The sequence below is a fragment of the Strix uralensis genome, chromosome 2 (genome assembly GCF_047716275.1).
Source record: "Strix uralensis isolate ZFMK-TIS-50842 chromosome 2, bStrUra1, whole genome shotgun sequence".
Taxonomy (NCBI): domain Eukaryota; kingdom Metazoa; phylum Chordata; class Aves; order Strigiformes; family Strigidae; genus Strix; species Strix uralensis.
Window position 1 is genome coordinate 118,892,010 of NC_133973.1, and position 21,013 is coordinate 118,913,022.

At 44.6% G+C, this 21,013-nt stretch overlaps 1 protein-coding gene across 3 annotated transcripts in view; it reads left to right on the top strand.

The window, feature by feature from the left end:
- The first annotated feature begins 8,988 nt into the window (after nt 1–8,988).
- Nucleotides 8,989–21,013, top strand: part of XPO4 (exportin 4) — an 86,035-nt gene continuing 74,010 nt past the window's right edge. For all 3 annotated transcript variants that reach the window (XR_012627709.1, XM_074860061.1, XM_074860068.1), the window contains exon 1: nt 8,989–9,087. Coding sequence is in view for 2 of the 3 variants with exons in the window: in XM_074860061.1 (XP_074716162.1) it covers nt 9,010–9,087 (78 nt within the window). In the remaining variant the exon portion in view is untranslated. The remainder of the gene's footprint in view (nt 9,088–21,013) is intronic.

Genomic DNA, 21,013 nt, shown 5'->3' on the forward strand with positions numbered 1-21,013 from the left:
AACACCCTAAAATTCCTGCTGTAATGTATGTATGTGTATCAGGTGATTTTGGGATGACTAAGCCATGAAGATGATGCAGACTGTGAAACTAGTGGAGGCAATTTTACAACCTTGGTCTATGCATTTCCAACAGAGTTACAGAAAATGCAATGCCCTTGTAAAACGTCGTCTGAAGTGTCAGCATTCTGGTGGCCATTTTTTGAGATAGATCAACTCGTGTTAGAACAGGAGAAGCACTATTTATGAGAAGGAACTAATTTATGGAAAGAAAACTCTTCTAATTCTAGATGAACTCACAAATGAAGAATAAGGTCAACATAACTTTCTAAATATACCTAGAATAAACATGGGAAGGAAGAAAATCTAATTGGGATAGAGAACAATATCTATTCCTGTGCCAGCAAGCTAGCAGCAAATAAAGTGAAAGTAAATTAGCTGGAGGTCAGAAGGATTTACAACTCTGAAAAGTTAAACTCTGGAATAGCAGTTCAGTAAGAGATGTGAGGACAAGAAACTTACCTTAGACACTATTAGCTTACGCATGGCTGCACATGACTGCAAGGTGAGGGGCTTAAACTTAGAACTGTAAGGTGCTTCTGATTTATCATGTTCCTCTCATAGATGATATACAACTTTTTTTTTCCTGGTTGACTTCATTAGGCTGTCATAGATCTGGTCATGCCAACCATTCAGATGGACAATACTAATCTCTGATAAGGCTAGCAAATGTTTGGACTATCTGGTGTAACTGGAGCTGCTGTCTCAACCCACCAGGAAAACTAAAACTTTTTTTTCAATAAAACAGCCAAATCCACCTCAGACTAACAAGAAGAGTCTATTTCTAACAGTGCAGTGTTGCAGTGTGTTACAGAAGACAGCAGAGAGGTGCAAAACAAAGGCAAGACTAACCGGTACAAAACCACGGTGATAGTGGTTATCCACTCTGGAAAACAGCAGGTAAGAGTGATGCTCACAGTTCATACTAACCCATCACCCAGGAACCTCCTTCTAAGGCACACTGCTGTGCTCCATCCATAAAACTCAAGGAAGGGGAGAAAGAAATCCTTTGAAAATCCTAGTTTATTCCAGAACTGCTGAAGCTGAAAAATCTCCTCCTCCTTAGGAAAAGCTTGGACAAGCACTGCAGTCTGTCATTTGGCTTTCAGGGAGCTTGTGCAGGCTATAGACCCAAGCTGAAGCAGCAGATTGGTTCTATGTAATGACCATTCTATCTGTGTACCCTCAGCTATTAGAGAATCTAATAAACTGGCAGGGTAGTTGCTTTCTGCTACTTGCCTCTTCTGTATATGGAACAGGAATACAGAGAGACTAAATGATGAGTCCTGTTGCATATTTCTGCTGTGACTTCAGAAGTTAACCACCTTTAGATAGCCTATGTCCAACTAGCTACTGGACCTTTCTTTGTCTATTGCAATTGATTTCTTTACATGGCACACGCCTGTGGCAATTGTATAGAGGACAGGTCAGCTGAGTTATTAGCTTGCTTTCCCGACTGCCTCCAAAATAGGAAATAGATAGATGATGAACCAACCTGCGAGTACTCCACGGTATTTCTGCAGCGAGGCACAAAACTTTTGGGCAAAAGTTCTCACCTTGTGTCAGAACTGCTTAAGGGAAAACCTCCAAAGTAGTACAGCAGTGTTCCCAAATACTAAAGTAAAACAAGTGCACACATGCATGAGTGCATGTTTTAAGCTGCAAAGCCTTCATTGGCACCTTCTTCTGTGAGCTAGCACAGAATATTTCACCTGTCAGCTTCTCCAAACCCCACTCTTTTGTACCTATATAACACACAGGGAGAGTCAGACAACCAGATTCGGCCCATGAATCCTCCTAGCACTAAAATGGCAATTCCTACCTAAGGGTCTTGCTGAGGACTTCCACTTAGGTGCTTGCTTTTTATGCAGGATCAGTTAGTTGGCTGCAACTTGTAAGCTACTGAGAGAAGGGAAAAACCACCTCCTAAGCAAATGGCCTTGGGAATAAACTATTAGGAGTGGGAAGCCCTTTGCAGGCATCTTTAGACAGGGTCAGAGCAGAATGATTTCAGAGAAGAGACTAAAGCATCAGTACTGTAGCCTATGCAAATCAAAAGAATGACTTAATCTTGAGTGAATGACACTTATATGAAACAAGTGTCTATAGACAGTAGCCTAAAATACACTGGTGCTGCATTGATCCCTTTTGGGTTGGCAAGTTTGCCTTCACAACAGTCTTGAGATGAAAGAGGCAGTAAGCTGGCAATCTGAGTTGACATTTTGTGTGCTTGAACATAGATATCTGCGGCATGAAGATTTTAAAGTGTTTGCTACAGACAAGATCAAACAGGCTAGCTTAAGCTATCATCCTACCATTTAGCGTACCAGTAAAGTGTTCCCAAATACCCCAGAAGATCATGGCAGAGGCAGCACAGAGGCTGCGTGAAGGAAAGCACGCATGTTTTCCAAATACTTAGTGTCAGTTATTGCTGATAAACTTTCAAGTGTGAATCATAAGCTACATGTTCTGGTCAACCAGTCATAAATCCTAAAGATAACTTTGAAGGTCAAAATAGCTAAACTTAGTGACTGTTCTGTTCAGCTCTCCCTTTCTTGGTACACTGGAGTGCTAACCGACATGGTGGTTGCTAGACAAGCAGAGTCAGGAAGAAATGGAACATAAGCAGATACAAAACCAAATACAGCAGGTTTCCTGTCAAACAATTAATTCACTCACTTGTTTTAAACAGTGCTTAAGCTCTTATTATTACAACTTCAAATACAGGAATTTGATGTCACAAGATGCCAGAAGGCTAGATCTAGTAATATTGTCCACCTAGTCTACATTTTTTTGTTCTACTGACATTTTGCCTCCCTCATGTCAATTGTATCTACCCCAATGTAATGCCTTGATTGTGAAAAGCCAGGTTAAGTGAGAGGTGTGTGCCCCAGCTCTTGGGCAGAATATTCGTTTAATAAATCCTGAGTGTGACTCAGTCATCTCCGTGTCTGACATCCTCCTGAATTTCCCTTCTGCAGGCTGCTGTTGTGGCAACTTGACTGCTGCTCTGGGTGTGCCATGGCTGCTCCCAGCCACTGTCACTGTTCACTGCTCTGACAGTGTCACAGGTACTGCACACACACAACTACACAATGCACCAATTCTCTATAACCTCATTCTTATCCCCTGTATCTCTGTCTGTGTACCACTGGTTAACATGGTTTGTACCTTTCTTCCAGTAAGACCCAGTCTTACAATGTGGAGGTTGTTCACTTAAATACCTAATATTTTACCTCTTCCCAATTAACCTCACTTATGACACACTCCATTCCTAGTCAAACTCCATTCTTAACAAAACTGAGAACTTGAAATTAATAACTTGAATGACTAATCTAGCTTTGCAGCATTGCGTACTGTTACTTTGTAAGAAATAAACCGAAGAGCCAATGTCTACTTCAGATCATGAACAACCTGAAGGAACTCTTCTTCAGATACCAGGTAAGTTTAATTCCTCCAATGAAGTTCTCATTGTCTTTACTTGCAGTCGTAAACCTTCAGTGCTGCTACAAATAGACCCCAGAAATCAAGTCAAGACCCATAAAATAAGACACACAGCAAAAATATGAAGCCTGGTTTAAGCCCCTCACCAAACCAATGCAAGAACAGGCAGGCAAAGACAGGTACTCTCCCAGAATTCCTAAAATCTGCTTAATCATTTTCATTCAGCCTGCACTTCCTCCACAAGAAGGGTAAGATTCCTACTACAGACAAGCTGGTTCTTTCACAGACTTCTGATTTTGAGTTGGATCTTAATTTATTCACAAAAAAGACTTTGGGGAATAACAGGAGTATCATTCGCTGCATCCTGAAGGAAAGCAAGAGTAAGGGAGAAATGGATGGTGATTGCAGAGAACTCAGCCAGAAGCAAAAGCTGTGAGGGGCCGGGGCATGCTCTGGAAGATCAGACATGTACAGTCCAATCATGTGTGAGAGCTGTGAGGGAAAGGACTGTTCTGAGATCCTCCGTGAACATTAAGATGAATTGTCATTGAGAAGGGAAATCTGCAGGCTACATTTGCTTTATAAAATCAAGTACATATAAGCCTTCTCAGTTTATTAGTTCAAACATGGCCAAACACAAACCGATTATCAGGTATGGGAAGAGACATTTTCCAATCAAAATCTTAATCTTTCTCAAACTTTAACCCCGTTTTCAGGAAAAAAGAAAAGTGTCTTTCTGCAAAGGCCTCAATTCAATCTTTCAACTTTATTTTTCCCTAGCTTTGTTCTCAGAAGCAACTACCATTTTAGCACAAATGTACACATTCTCTAAGCTTGTAACAGATAACTTGCACAGAAACCTACATTCCCAAAATTTTAAACTTTGCCCAACTTCAAAGGCAGTGGAGAACTGGGTTCATAATAGGAAGTACTGACCAACAGCACTGGGCAGAGCTACCAACCTGCTTACAATAATTTTGGCAGAAGCTTTTCCTCAAGAGGGTAACAGTGACTTCTGTGCCTATGTAACTTGACTGAGGCCATTTGTATGGAAATCTAGCCAGGGTGTCTGAAGGAATTAAGCAGAATTGTTTGAAGTCACCCTGTCAAGTAGTTCACACGAGTGGGAGATCTCCTGTGTCACTGGAGATGGGCATCACAGACTACCACAACTGGAACAGCTAGTACTGGAAACACTACTCTGAACAGACTTCTGCTAGGTGCTGGTGAAAAGTCAGCAACAAATCGGAAAGTACTGCAGGAATTTACTGCAGAATTTACTGCAGGATTTGTTGCAGAAATCCAGCCAGTGAAGTTGGATGTTTGGAAAAAGGTGCCTGGGAAAGGGAGCAAACTGGATGTCCTGGCCAGAGAAATGAGGTCTACTGAAAAAATAAGTGCAGGCTATATGGGAAGAGATCTCTTCAACACATTTGAAAAACAGGAGGGAAACAGTCTTAAGAACACCAGGAAATCAAGAACAGGAAACAAATCATGAAGCATGTCCTGATAGGAGAGGACGGTTTTGAAAGCTTCTACCTAACCAACAATGAAAGATTAATTCCTCCCGAGTTTACCACTTGCAAGCTTGCAATTGTCATTGCTTTTTCATACTAGTGATCCACTTCCCTACTGACTTTGATTTCCTCATCTCATCTAACTTAGTGCTCGGTCACTTTTATCTCCTTTCCTTAGACTTTGTCAGATGCTCCTGACAACAGATCTTTCCTAGAGTTACTGTGTGCACGCATAGGACTGTCTGATTAACACATATTAAAACAGAACAAAAAAACTAATTCACGACTGTTTTACTAACAACTGTTGGCCATTTTCCTTAACATTTTAATCTTTAGCGAAAACTAGCACTAGTTGGATGTTGGATGCTGTGGAAGAAAGCAAGCTAGAGAAGGACTGCTAAAGCAGGAAGCACAGGCTCCACTACCGACAACACTCTTTCTGGCAGCGAGTCCAAAAGCTTTGAACTATTTTAAGAGTATTAACACCACAAAAGAGGGAAGCGTTAAGGAAGAATGTGATGCATCTTTTTTAGCCAACAGCAGAAATAGCTTCAGCATTCACTCTGACAAGATAAATGAACAATCAGCTTTTCTAAGCCTAGCCGAAAGAGAGAGAGAGAGAGAGAGAGAGAGAGAGAGAGAGAGAGAGAGAATGTGACTACTTGAACATGTTCATTTTTACTGCAGATTACTCCACTCAGTACTTCCACTAGAAACAGGGCAAGATGCACCTGACAATGATACGGTAAAATGCAAGATTTTGTCTGCACATATTGTATACATTTGTGAAAAAAGAGTGGATTTAATGAGCATGCTACTTTTGAAGTATGCTCAAATAGATACACAACTTCGGGGGGAGAAGACAAAGATACAGATTGATCAAACCACTAGGACTATTCAGGGAGCTGACAGATGGATCCTAAGGTGTCATAGCTTAACCGAGGTGGAATAACCACCACAGCAGTATAGACTGAGGACTGACCGAAAAAGGAATCTGGAGGTCCTGGTGGACCATGTCATGGAAAACAAGAGCAGGGCCACTCCGCTCAGGAACCGAGGCTGACCACAGGACAGGCAGGGCAGCGTCCTCATCAACCAGGGTGCAGTTCCACAGGATCTGGGCAGGGCTGGCTTGGTGACAGGTCTTCCTGAGAGTCCAAGACAAGGCGAGATAATGAGTCAGGTCCAGGGTCCAGCCTGAAAGTCCAGCCAGGATCAGCTGAAGACAGAGTCAGAGACGAGGTCCACACAGGAGAAAGGGTAGGAGACAAAGCTATGTATTACACAGGTCTACCCAGGAAGGCTAAACGATAAGCCAGACAACAGGAGATGGGACTTGGAACTTGTAAACCTACAGTACTGCACATGCTAAAGTCCCAGGTGAGGGTGTCAGGGCAATTAAGGCCCAGTTGTGCAATTTACTCGTTCCTGACAGGTACCAAGCTAAACATAAGAGAGCAGAATGCCACAGCAGCGAGCAAGGCTACCTTTATAAAGACATACTAGCTTGTTTTTACAGGCATGAAGCCAGTAGATCAAGAGAATTATTAGTCCTCTTTACTCAGCGCTTGTTAGATCATGTCTGGAAAAGTATGAGAAAGCAGTATGAGAATGAAGTTGACAAATTGCAGTGAGTGCAGCTGAGGGCAATCAAGACGGCGAGGGTGATGGAGCACATACCCTGTGAGAAGAGGTTGAGGGAACTGCATTCAGTCAGAAGGCTTAAAGGGGAACCCATGAGCTTCCTTCTAGTACCTGATATTATCAAGCAAATGGAGCAAAACCGTTTACTGTGGATGGCAGCAGGATGAGAGGCAATAGTCACATGGGGCAGTTCTGATTTAAGGGGAAAAAACTTCACTGTGACCACAATCAAGTATTGGCACAGGTTGCACAAGTTGTGCACTCCCCTTTCTTGGAGGTTTTCAAGACCCTGCTGGACAAAGCCCTAAGCAACTTTGTGAGAAGGTTGAAGAAGCAGAAGGTTGGTCTAGAGACCTCTTGAGCCCCCCCAGCCTGAACAAACCTATTCTATTTCTATTGCTCCCGTGGTTATTCAGGTGTGCTGCTGAACACACAAGTTCACAGGAGAATGAAGGACCTTTGAGCATGCCGAAGAAGTTGTTGAAGAATCTCATTTTGAATACAAGCTGTATGTACAGAAATACTCGACTGAAGTAGCCCTTCACTGAACACAGAATTCTTTAAAATAGCTTTTTTTCATGCTCTTCAGGTTTTTTTGACATTACCTCTTTGTACACAGACTTCTAAGTCTTTAGCTCTTGTTCTGCTGTTCTTTAGAGCAAGACTCATTGAACATTGCACTTCAGGACCTAAGTGTGCTGTCACACTTCCGCTACCTTCGAACTCCTCCACCTCTGACAGTTGGTTCAACTTTCCTTATACTTATCTCTCCTTTCAGCGCAGTCCTGCTCATCTCCCCACATTCTTCAACTCTGAAACTGAACGGTACCCTGAAATACACTTAACTTTTTAGCATGAATGACATTACCTCCTAGGTAAACCACAAAATCAAACTTTTACATGGTTCTGTTGCTCCTCCTAATCTTGTCTAGTAGTGAGCACCGCCATGTCCCCTTCAGCATCAAAAGCTGTCATTTCTTGGGAGAAAAACACTTGCATTCTTCTTTCGAATAGGAAAGGTGTATTTTTTTGCTGTCATCCCATTTCCTTGATCCTTTCTTCTGCCTTTGGCTATTACATTGGAAATGCATGGAAACATTGCACATTGACACTCAGTTTATGTGAACAGTCTGTGAGTGTCCAAGACTCCTATTAGCTGATATGCTCTGAACTTCACATACGTTCAGCACTAGCGGTCAGCTAATGTCTTCTCAAGGTTGGGAGAACTATGGTTGGGAACACCCAAGTGCTGTTAAGAGTAGAGTGGTCTGGCAGGCTCTAGGGAACAAAACAGCAGATGCTGCTCAATGGTCTGCACTGTGAGGGACTTAGTCTGAAGGAGACCTAGCCTGGTCCTATGCACTGAACACTCTTTGGCAGTGGCGGATCTTCCAATCTAGTTTCATCTGAAGGTATCAAAGCTCCAAGTCTGCTCCAGTGTGCAAACTGAAGTGGAAACCATTAGATTTGTTTAAAAGGCAAACTCCTAACCCAGAATGAAATGCCAGTGAAGGCACAATCCAAGAGTCCTTTTGCTCCTGCAGGTGTACGATGTTCTCTCCAGCATATTTTGCAGAGGTGATGCTGTCTTGTAACTGACATCCAATAAAGTGAACTCCAGATGGAGTTACGTGGAAAACAAATGCATTTTAGATCAGTTTTAAACCTTGGCTGTTTTTTTTGTCTGCCACAAAGCAGTTCCATTTGTAAAGACGCTGGCCACCTTCTCTAGTCCCCACCGCTTTCTAAGCTGTATTTTGAAATCCTTCTCACCCCATTAAAGATCTGCAAGCACCGCCAAGCACGAGGAACCGCAAGCAGCTAGCGCCCGCGGTCTCGCCAGCGCCCGCGGTCACCGGTACGCACCAGGTACACGACTGAACCGGGCAGCGCCCAGACAAGGCGCACACCCCGGTCTCGCCCTGCCCCGCCCCGCCGACGCGACCCCTCAGCCAGCTCCCCCTGAGCCGGCCCGGGAGGCCCCGCAGCGCTCCTCCGCCCACACGCGGAGCGGGCGCAGCCGCGGGCCCCGGCAGGTGCGGCGGCCTCGAACCGGCGGCGGGTGGTGCCGGGCCCCGCCCCGGGGCTCCGCCGGGCCCGCCTCGGAGGGAGGCGGTCAGCCGGTCGATCGGCGGGAGAAGGAGGGAGGGAGGAGGTGCGCAGAGGTGGGGGCTGTCTCCGGCGGCGCCGCGCAGCACCCCCCGGCTGGCGGCCGGCGGTCACGCTGCGGCGGCGGCGCCGCTTCGCCTCCGCGGCGGGGCCGGGCTGGGCCGCGCCGCGCCCGGGATTGGCTGCGCGGCCGCCTCGTCCCAGAATGCCCCGCATGGCGCGTCATTGAAGAGAGACCATGATGGCGGCGGCCGCGGCGGCGGGGGGGGCCCCCGAGGTGATCGCCCAGCTGGAGAACGCGGCCAAAGTGCTGATGGTGAGGCGGGCGGCGGCACGCGCCGCGCCCGGAGCGGCGCCCCGCGGCCGGGGCGCCCGCGCCGACCACCCCCCTCTTCCTCCCTCCCTCCCTCCTCGCCTCCGCTCCCGCCGCCCTCGTCGCTCAGGCGCGGGGCTCGGGGCGCAGCCCGCCGGGACGCGGCGCCTCCGTCGCCCCCTCCACACCTCCTCCCGCTCCCCGGCCGGCCTCCCGCCCCCGCCGCGGGGCGGCCGCCGCGCCGGCTCGTCCCTGTCACCCCGCCGCCGGGGTCGGCCCCCGCCGCGCACGCCGCGCCAGTCCTCCATGTGCCGCCTTGCTCGCTCGCCCTCGCCCCGGGCAGGCTGCCGAGCTGCCCGCGCCCCGAGCTGCCCGCCCCGGCGGGGCGTCCCGTCCCCTCACGCCCCGCACCGCCATTGCCCCCCGCGGAAACCCTTGCCGAAGTTGCCGGTGAGCAACTCTTTCTCCCTCCCTCCCGGCGGCGGGGACCGGGGCCCCGGGTCGCCTCCTGCGGCAGCGGCGGGGCGGTGGGAGGTCGCGCCCGGCCCCGGCCCAGCGCGGGCGGTGGGGCACCGGCGGCAGCGGGGAGGCGACCTCGGAAGTGCCGCGGACCGCGGGCTGAGCGCCGCTCGCTTCCAGAGTTTTCCTTTCGGTGGAGGAGCAGGGAGCAGCCATAGGCTCACGGTGCTGCTGCGGCGTTGAAGCAAAGTGCTTCGCGCCCTGATCTTTTTATTACCAGCTAACTGCTCCTGCTGACGGGGAATGCGCTGTGTGTTACTTTCCGTGTTTGTGTGGAAGAGAAAAGCCCACACGGCAAAGATCAGAAATGGGATGGAGCTGAATACCTATAGCCACCGCTGGTGTTAAAACATCCTAGTCACGCATCCTTGTAGAAGTTTTTTGTTCGATTCAATGAAAAGCTGTATATTAGCCTGTCTCATTTACAGGTCTTCCTTGCAGATCTAAAAATGTCTAGCTGAAAGCCTTCCCCACACAATCTGCCTTACCAAAATGTGATTCAAACAGAAATATTAAGTTTGTAAGTTGTTGATATTAAAGGGATTTCAAAAGAACCAAGCAAATAGTAGGAAAGTTTGCCTGGTATCGGTAATTGATCAACAGCCAGAGCTGGAACGTTTGTGGTTTAATGTCTAGCTGAAGTGGCCTGACTAAAGCAACTGGCTGTTAGCTTTACTTGTGGGTGTCCTCATCGTAGTACTTGTGTGTTACTCCTTGTGAAATCAAAGCCTGAAAGACGTTGACTATGTTTCCAAACAGGAGAGTAAAGGTGGATAGCTTACCAACAAGTACTAATCCTTTCGGAAAAAAACCTTCTTAAAGTATGCCAACAGTGATGAATTTTAAGCTTTGAGCTGTTTTTGATTGATGCATGCCTTTGCAAAATGTAACTGCATAGATTATTGGACGTTCTCATGTCTGTGTATCTCAGTTTTAAAAATAACGCAGTTGCTGTAATTACCAGAAGTGTTTGACTACATAGCGGAAATATGTAATAAGTATTATTATGAGACAGAACACATGTGTGGAAGGAAGCTGGCAGTTAGGTAGCTTTCAGTAACATGGTAACATGAGGGGTGGCACCTCCAAAGTTTTGCATCTGTACTAGAAAACTGAATGTTACTTGTGTTGGCATTGTTTCCTTAGCATAGCCCTGCTATCATAGAGAGGGAAATGCAACTTAATGTGGACTTAAAGTAAATAAAAATGTTAATACAGGGAAAAGATACGAGCCTCTTACAGTAATGTTTGTGCTTCTGTTGAAGGATAGGTGCTAAACTTGCTGGTAAAAACATGTTTTGGGTCTCCAAGCATATGTTTGTTAGGATCCTTGTTGAATTTTTAGCTTCCTCCAGCCTCTGATAGTATGAAAGCTGACTTGTTGCAGTCATTAGCTTTTTCTTGTTCTTCTTTTTTCTTTTCTGCAGCTGCTCTTGGAAGTTTCGTAGACAACACTGAACTGACATGAACTAGTTAGAGGCGCTTCCCTAGGAAGCTGCATAAAACAGATATTTACTAAAGCTATGGGTGAGACTAAGGACCCAGAATCAGGCTTTAAGCTGGATTGGCTGTAGAAGAGCTGTGAGAACTGTTTAGGGTTATTGTTCTGTGTTTCTTTTCAAAAATCATCAAGTCTTTGGAGTGACGGAGGAGAGGAGGAGTGCAGCTTGCCAGGTGCTTTACAGCGGTGGATGTGAGACCCCAGAGACTGAAAGGGTTATGCACTCTGCTCCTGCTCTTTCTCACTAGCAACTGTGGAAAAACAAGGGCTGAATCGTATTTCAGGACTGCACCTGGACAGTGATGATCTTAATTTAATTTAGCCAGAGGACTACACTGTTTGTTAAAATCTGGTGAAAGGTCTACTTGGGAATGAGGTCAGGAAGTAACTCTGTGTGGCAGCTGGGAGGTGTGAACTGATCAAGCAAACTGGTGGGATCACTCAGAAAGGTGTTTATTTAAAAATCTGAGGACTTGGGTGTGGGTGGTAAACCTGGCCCTAGTAACGGAGGTCCTGAGTAGAGGCTGGCATCTTGCAGTGGAGCCATACCTGAAGCGATGGGAAAGGGCAGAGCTGTGAATGGTCTGACAATAGATGTCAGCAAGTTTTAACTGGGCAGGGAGTTGTGGAGGGATTCAGCCAGGTTTTCTTATGGCAGTCTGTGGCATCTGAGACAGTAGCAATCCTTGCAAAATACAGTTGGCTAGGGAGGCATCAGAGGTGGGACAGCATATCTGAGGATGGAGCAGGGAGTGGTGGTGGTTTACGCAATACTTGTCTTGATTTCACATACTGAACCTTGGGGAGAATAATGGGCTAGAGGAAATCAGACATACTAATAATAAAACCTGAGTGTGTTTAACTTTCCTTGAGGGTCAGTGTGGATTACCATGAGCCCTCTAAATCTTTGGTAAGTATTTTCATAATTTTTTTTTTTATTGCTCTGGGTTAGTTGAGTTTTCCTTTGGAAAACTACTTTTATATGTCAGATAATAGATATGTTAGTTCTGATCTCATAAATTGCTGATCTTTATGGACTTACAAACCATGGTGTGCAGTGTATGAAAACTGGAAAGATTCAATCTATTCGCTCACCAGGCTCCTCTACAGCAGTATAGAAATGCTTTTCTGTTGTTACCAGTAACGCCTTTCAACAGGTTCTAGGTAGCCCACGTTCAACAGGCTTAGTTTGGAAAATGATTGAAATTTGGTTTAAGTTGAAGAGTTGTTATAAAAGATGAAACTTGAATCGTCATTAGCTGCCAAATATGACTTTGAATGCTGGTCCTATGACAGTTTTCTTTGCTGTGTGTGTGTTTGCTACATGAAAAAGTACGTGCTTTTTGGGTACTTAATTCCTTTCCAACAAAGCTAAATGGTGTTTACTTGAAGTAAGGTTCCCATAGGGCCTTGTAACTTAAAGTGTAAAATGCTGTGTGGTTCTTCATTGTCACAGGCTGGTATATACCTTTGACCCATGTGACTCTGGCTTGGTGAAGACTGTACACCAGCATCTGTATGAACTGAATGAATTTACTGCTCCTCTATTTCTAGCTGACATGGCATCCTCTAACCAAATGTATATAGTTCACCAAATGTATATAGTTCCTATCTGTTATGTTCTGGTTAGCTCAGGTGGTAATTAATGCTGAATATAATTAGTATCAGTTAAGCACTCTTTTAATATATGTCTTCACAGATGAGAGAAGACATAGGTTGTATTATTAAGGAAAGAAATGTAAATGTTATCCCATAGGTGAGATGAAGTAGGAAGCATGCAAAAGACTGTTTAGTTATTGCCGAAAACTTATTAAAGCAGGTTGAAATTTTTTTAGTGTATGCTGTTCTGTGACACCTGAATGTAAATTCACAGGTTATAGCTTGTTCTTCCTGCCCCCCCCTCCCCACAAAGGGGTGCTCGGTTCCTACCTGCAGCTCCACTTTCTCCCTTGTAACCCTGTGCTGAACATATTAATATTGCTGAGATGACATAGGAATTAAACAAGGGAATGGATTTCTGTCAGGTTAGCAAGATGAATTGGTTATCTGTGCAGTCATTTAAGTTGCAGAGCTAGCATGGTGGGGGTCTGAAATTAGATTGTTGCACATGGGCTGGTCTGCCCCTATTAGCAGTCGTGAGCTGTCAGGTTGGCTCAAGTGTGTCATATACCTTCACTGTACAATTTACTTGCTAACTCAGGCTATCTTGATATTGGAAATGCCAGAAATGCCAGAGGTGCACGGTAAAAATACAAGAGGTTACAAGTTTCAGAAAGGGAAATTCCGTCTTGAGAGAAGGCAAAAAACCACCAAAAATCACAGAAACTGTGTTTGGTGAAGGCAGACCAGGCTACCTGGAGGGGCTATGGGATCTCCAGTCTTTGGAGATATTTAAAACTTGACTGTACAAAGCCCTGAACAACCTGGTCTAAGCTTGAAACGAGTTCTGTTTTGGTCAGGGGATTGATAGATGTGAGATCCAGAGGTCCCTGTCATAGAATCATAGAACACTTCCAGGGAGGAGGCATCCACAACTTCTCTGGGCAACCTGTTCCAGTGTCTCACCACCCTCACAGGAAAGAATTTCTTCCTTTTATCTAGTCTAAACCTACCCTCTTTCAGTTTAAAACCATTACCCCTTGTCCTATCATGACACTCCCTGATAGAGCGTCCCTCTCCATCTTGTCTGTAGGCCCCCCTTAAGTACTGGAAGGCCACTATAAGGTCTCCTCAGAGCCTTCTCTAGGTTAAGCAACCCCAACTCTCTCAGCCTGTCCTCATAGGAGAAGTGCTCCAGACCCCTGATCATCTTCATGGCCTCCTGGACCTGCTTGAGCAGGTCTATGTCCTTCTTACGTTGGGGGCCCCAGAGCTGAACACAGTACTCCAGGTGGAGTTGCACGAGAGCGGAGTAGAAGGGGACGATCCCCTCCCTCGACCTCCTGGCCACACTTGATGCAGCCCAGGATATGGTTGACTTTCTGGGCTGCAAGCACATATTGCTGGCTCATACTCAGTTTTCCATCCACTACTACCACAAGTTCTTCTCCGCAGGGCTGTTGTCAATCCACTCATCGCCCAGCCTGTATTTGTGCATGGGATTGCCTCAACCCACGTGCAGGACCTTGCACTTGGCCTTGTTGAACTTCTTGAGTTTTGCACAGGCCCACCTCTCGAGCCTGTCGAGGTCCCTCTGGATGGCACATCCCTTCCCTCCAGTGTGTTGACCGCGCCATGCAGATTGGTGTCGTTGGCAAACTTGCTGAGGGTGCACTCGATTCTACTGTCCACATCACCCACAAAGATGTTAAACAGTGCTGGTCCCAGGAGTGACCCCTGAGGAACGCCACTTGTCACTGCTCTCCACTTGGACATCAAACCATTGACTGCAACTCTTTGAGTGCGACCATCCAGCCAATTCCTTATTCACTGAGTGGTCCATCAATCAAATCCATGTCACTCCAATTTAGAGACAAGGGTGTTATCTGAAGTTATTCTACATGGTATGGGTCTGGGTAGCATTAACAAGTTCAAGAATATTTGAGCAAAGGCTTTTGCAGAAGAATTCCTGTCTTTAAAAGTTTATAAATGTTCTTGTTTCACTGTGGTCTGTTTTGCGGGTGGTGGAGTATTCACACATTACTGTCTTCAGGGTGTACTATTTAGTTTGTGGCTTATCTTGCCTTTCTGACTCAGATTTCAGGCTAAAGTTGGGTAGTCTGACAATGGTCATACAATTGTCTCTTTCAGAGGTTGAAATAAGCTTATAGAATAAAGAGCATAAGGGAGCACATTAATATCCTTAAAATCCAAGAGCAAATTGTTTGTATCATCTACCCTGACAATTTGTATGGTCGGCTTTTCTTGGAGGGTCTGGTCCATGACAATCCTCCTTCCATGGGGAAGGTCAGTTTCTCATTGCAACTTGTCTTCATTGCGGGGCAGTTTTTCAGGCTGTGAAGCATGACTAATAGTAAGGGTGAAAGGGAGAGATGGACTAGCTCTGATTTTGTTATGGGCAGGTTACCTGTTAATCATTCCAGTGCTGAGAAGATTTGTTGGAGTCTTCCAAGTCATCACCCAGCCAAACAAGCTGGGTGTGTGCTATATTATGGCGGGATTAGACCAAACATCTGCCCAGCTGATTTCTGTTTCCAGTGATGGCCCCTAGATGCAGATTTAGAGAAAGGGTCTGAAAAATAAGGATAATCCTTTCACTAGTATATACTTTACCTTATTTCAATTAGCGTTTTCAAGAGCCTGAGGTGGCATAGTTGTGTTTAATGATTGTTGATCAACTTTTCTTCCACAAATGTGTCCAGTTGTTTCTAGAATGCATTTCTATTTTTTATTTTCTTAGTTTTTATATTATACTTGGCTGGTAGTAATGAGTTTCACTGGTGTTTTTGGAAAAAACCCAACATTATGTTATTTGAGAGAAGCCTGCTGTTTGATCATTTCATTCATTCTTGAATTATGAGAAATACTTGATCATTGTTATGATTTTTGTTCTACGGTATCCCTTGTGATAGCTCTCTATCATACTGCATTCTCCAGTTATCTGTTAGCTAAATTGGAGGGTCTTGTCAGTTTTTCATGTGGGAGGTTCCCCATACATCTAATCATCTCTGTACTCCTCTGTAACTTTTTAGATTTATGATAGAATTTTTGAGATGGACTGACCAGAACTGCATTCTTTTGTGATGTGGGTACTTGAAGATTTTAGATGGTTGTGAATTTTTGGTATTCTTCTGTATTCCTTTCCTAATAATACTTAGCATTGTGCTTTTCTTTATTACTTCAGAGCAGCAAGGTGATGTTTTCAGAAGACTATGCCCAAACCGTCCGGATCTTTTTTTTTTTTTTTTCTGGAGTGGTACTAAGTAATTTAGAGTCCATCATGTGTATGTATAGTTTTTCCTCCTTTCTGGTATGGTTGGTGCATTTTACAGGCACATGGTTCAGATTACAGCTTGGGAGATAAGTACGTGCAGTGTGCGGCATGCTAATGAAACTTTCACCTGGGAGCTGAGAACAAATGTGCATAGAGCATACCCCAAGCACACAGTACTACGGGTGAGGAGTTGAGAACAGGAATGTGAGGATTGATAGAGATTCTCCTATCTTTAAAAAGCAAACATAGTGTCTGATGAAATGAAAATCTAGTGAAATGGGATTCTTCACGCCTTGGGTTTATTTCCCCTGACTGTTTCACAGAGGGATTATTCATCTTTTTGAATCAAGATTGTGTTTCACACTCATTTGACATGTCACTGTTGCACTGGCATATTTCTGTATTTTGTTCTGAGTCATCAATGAAATACTGTGTGTCTGGTCGTAGATTCATCCGCTGGGGATCTTCATTAGTCCGTAACTCCATCTGGATAATTCTTCTTCAGGCACTACCTACTGCTGTCTTCCCTTTAATCTGCTTCCTAAGAGTCTTATCGTTGTTATGCTAATCTGTATTCATTAGTTAATTAACAGCTTTCCATATGGAGGGGTAGAAGAAATCCTCTTGATTATTAAGTTGAGCTGATGCTGTCACAAGCAGCTAAGTAAAATATTCCTTTTCAGCAATTTCTGACACTGTTTTGACACTAAAAACTCTGGATCAGGTATACATAAGATCTTCACTTCTGTGTCCCGTCTTGATGTAGGGGTGGAATTCTGGATTTTGATGATCATGTCCTTTTCCATTTTAACAGGGGAAAATGTTTTCTCCATGTCTAGCTCCTTTTCTGCTTTCCTTGGCTTCCCCAGAACAAAACAAAGTGGAACTGATGCCTGTGTTGGGGCTGTGACCTGGTAGAGGGAATGTGGTAACATTTGAAGCAATTTTGATGCATAGTGGGGCATATGAGTGGCATAAAACCACATATGTATTGGGTGATGTGGTGTGGAAGGGAGGGTGTTCAGATCTGAGCTGTAGGAGATGTTGATACGGGTCTTCAGTTCTTTTTCATCCCTTTAAAGTCTGTCTAAAACATCCTGTTGAATAGGGAGTAGTTGTTCAAATGGGGGTTTTAAGAAATGGAGGAAAACTGGCAGGAGGGTGTATTTTAAATAGTCCCTCTTCTTCCCTCTCCTTGTCTTCCAAAAATGAAAACCCCAAACTTTCCTACTTCTGAGACTTAATGATGAGTGGCAGCTGTATAGTGCTGCCTTTTGCTCTACCAAAACATAGAGTAGTAGTACACCCACCTGAGTGGCTGCATAGTGAACTGGATTGGGAAGTGGATGCAGGGAGAAAAGGTTTTTTTAATTCAGGTAGTTTTCACTGTGTTGCATTATAAACCATTTGCTACCTTGACTGAGATGAAAAAGTTCGCCTAGGTGCCTAAAAGAAACTTTGGTCAAATTATGCTGTTAAACCACTTTGGAAGTAGCAGATATAATTCTTTTTGTCTTCAGATCAAGACTGATATTTTTTTTTAATGGAAAATACACTTAAAGTTATTTGTATTAATATAGGAGCAAGTGAATAAAGTTTTATTGCTTTTGTTACTCTAGAAGTCAGAAAAGTTGGTTTAGTGGTGCCTACCAAATTCAAAATTTACATAACTATAAAAGTGAATGTGAAGAAAGGCTAAAGATATATCATGATTTGTGCTGAAATTATGAATTTCAGTATTTATCATCGTGCAGTCCAGCTGTGTTATGTGCAGCTGTGCAAAATGGTAGAGGCACAGCTGTAGTAGTGTTGAAGATATGCCTTATGCCAGGGTCTCTTGAAGGCTTTGTGTAATTAATTTGTGGCTGTGAAATCAATAAAATGGCAAAACACCTTTCCGCACGAATTTTACTGTTTATGATGGTGGTCCCTGGGATTTCAAAAGGCTTGGCAAAGGTGAAGAACATCTGCAGTCCCAGGCTTGTAAGCGTGATGCAGACCTAGGGTAGGTTTTCACAGAAGCCTAAACTAGCCTAACAGCAAGTGGCTGAGGAAAACTATTACATGTCTTTTTGCTGGATTGATTATCTGCTAGTTTGGTGAGCTGGAGTGGCTTACAGAAGGACCTGCCAGTTGCCAAAGCTAGCAGCAGATAATGTGTGTCTAGGAGTGGAGAGGAATTAGTGTGGTTGGGAGGAGAGTCTCTGTCACTGCATTGCCTCTCTGGGAACCACAGCCTTGGAGTTCTGGAGAAGTTCACTACTGTCAACTTAGACTAGGATCCTCTTGTAATGAAGGAAAAGAATAATACCAGCATCCTTCACAAATGTGTTTTGAAATCATGGGAAGAGCTGTAGAAAAGTTACATGGTATTTGTCTTTTTGTGTATTTTACTGAAGTATTCTCTTTTTCTGGTAAGAGTGGACTGTAATGCTTAGAGTGTTGATCTTTTGAGAGGGTTGCTGTAGTATGGCATTTTGACTGTATGGGAGTGGGTGGTATATTCCTTGACTTTGTATTTCCAGTTTTTCAGAAATGAGTAACTTGATAGCTTTTAAGACACCAAGAGGTGGTTGAGCCATGTTCAATCAGTTCTTCTGCTTTGGAATTTGACTTTTTCACATCACAAGTAAATACCCTGGCTGCTGAGGTTTTTGCTCTGACAACAGGTGAAGGAGGGCAGAGGCAGTTCACAGAATTCAAAAAACAGGTTGCAGCATTATTAACGCAGAGTCTGAAAATCCAGTAGCTGGGTGTACTGCAGAGCCTGCTACATTGGCCTGCGCCACAGGGCATCTGTGACTCTGGGACTTAAGCATCGGTTTGTACAGAGATCAGTGGTGCAATTGGATAACAACCAACATTGAGTTATACCATCCTTTATTATTATAAAAGAATATTCCAACTATTGTTAATTGTGGCATTAGTGATGATATGCAAACAGTGTCAAAGCTAACAAACAGCAGAAACAGTTGTACAAACAGAAACCATACTGGCTCATTTACGTGGTCGTTTATGAGTTACTGCAGAACTGCCATGTTGCTGTCACATTGTACCGGGTCTGGCTGAGCCGGAATTGGTTTTCCCCTGTAGCAGCCCTCATGGTGCTGTGTTTTATGTTGGGAGCTGGCAGGGTGTTGATAGCACACTGGTGTTGTGGCTACTGCTGAGTAGTGCTTACACAGCACCAAGGCTCTTTCCGATATTTCCCTCCCACAGTGGGACAGGGTGGGCAAGATCTTGGGAGGGGACACAACCAGGACAGCTGACCCGAACTGACCAAAGGGATATTCCAGACCATATGACGTCTGCTCAGTATAAAGCTGGGAGAAAGGAGGAAGGGGGTGGGGTCACCCTTGGTCCTCCGAGGCAACCACTATGCATATTGGAGCCCTGCTTCCTGAGAAGGCCCGACAGTGCCTGTTCATGGGAAGTAGAGAATAAATCTGTTTTCTTTTTTTTGCTTCCGTGCGCAGACCTTTGCTTTGCTTATGTTAAAACTGCTTTTGTTTTACCCACAAGGGTTGGTTATTTTCTTTCCCCTCTTTGCCCTGTTGAGAAAAAAGGGGAAGGGAGGGGAAGTGATAGAGCGACTTGGTGGGTACCTGGCATTTAGCCAAGGTCAAACCACCACACACATGGCAGCACAAGAGAAGCTGTACCTCCATGCCCTGCCTGGCTGGGGCCTGGGGGAAGCTTCCCACACTGGTGATGTGGGGGCAAGCGTCATCCTACCTGGACCAGGATCTACACGTGTAGCTTCTCTGCCTTGGGCACGCAGCAAAGGCAGGTTGTCTTCTCTTTTTGCTGATTTTGTCTGGCTCTGCAAATAGGTGGTCTTCAGGGTTTCGGAATGAACTTCCTCAAACTCAATCTGCCACAGCTTGGGCTTGTATCAGTGATCTTGGCATCATATGGGCCTTCAGTCAGTTCCTCACTCGCCTGGGTAAGGTCATGGCAAGACATCGTTGGCGCTGGCGTACCCTGCCTGCCTGCTGTGGGTTTCGCCTTACAGCTCAGTTAGTTTCCTCTTGTATTACACCCTTGTCTTAAAGCTACATTTTACGCACTTGTCACTTGTAGATTTCATGAGGACTCCTCCACAGCATCTATCTGTATATATGTGTATACAGTAACTGGAGATCCCCAAATGGGAGACCAGATCTGTACCTCTGTTGCAACAGGACTGCAGCCCTGTTGGGGACAGGGGAGGGCAGAATATGTTTCCCCTTGCAGCTATAGATGCTGGTTTGATATTAGGTGCCTTAAAGCTGAGTTTGTGTGCTTTTAAAGCAGTGGCTGAGAAGCATTGCTTTAAACGTTCACCAGTCTCTGTGCAAACAGAGCTTTTGGTGTTATCTGCACTGACCATAATGTTGGGGGGTTTTTTTGTTAAGATTTTAACCATTCACATTTAGCTTAGCACTATCATCTCTTCAGTCATTGACTTATATTTGCTTTGCTAATAATGTTGCTGCTACTTGACTTTTCTATCACCCATACTTTTTTGGTAGCTCCCCAGATGGCTGAAGTCTGGCATCTTTACTGAGAAAATGTGTAAATTGAATAGGTTTACAAAACATGTACACTCTTTCCTGGTGAAGAAAACATGAATAGCGCTTTCCTTACCTGTCAACAACAGCAACAGAAGCCCAGCCCAAAAAACAAACATACTTCTTCCTAAGAGAATTAGGGAGGCTTAGCTGCAAAGCCTTTATTTTGTGAGGTTGTTTTAAGTGGGATTAAGAACAGATGTTGGGTAGCTTTGGGATAATGAATTGTTTAGTGGGGAATATATAAATATTAAATTCTAATATCAAGAGAAATGACAATATTGTTTCTGGAACTATTCTGTTCATGTTACAATAACATTCCCTCTAACAGCGCTAAGAATAAAATATGTAATTATGACCACATTTCTTCACAGTCATTTTTCAGTAAGTATGTGGAGCCCTGTGACTCTTCAGAGCTTGAGACTTAGCTAATTTATGCAGGTTCTTAGAGTGAACTCAGGC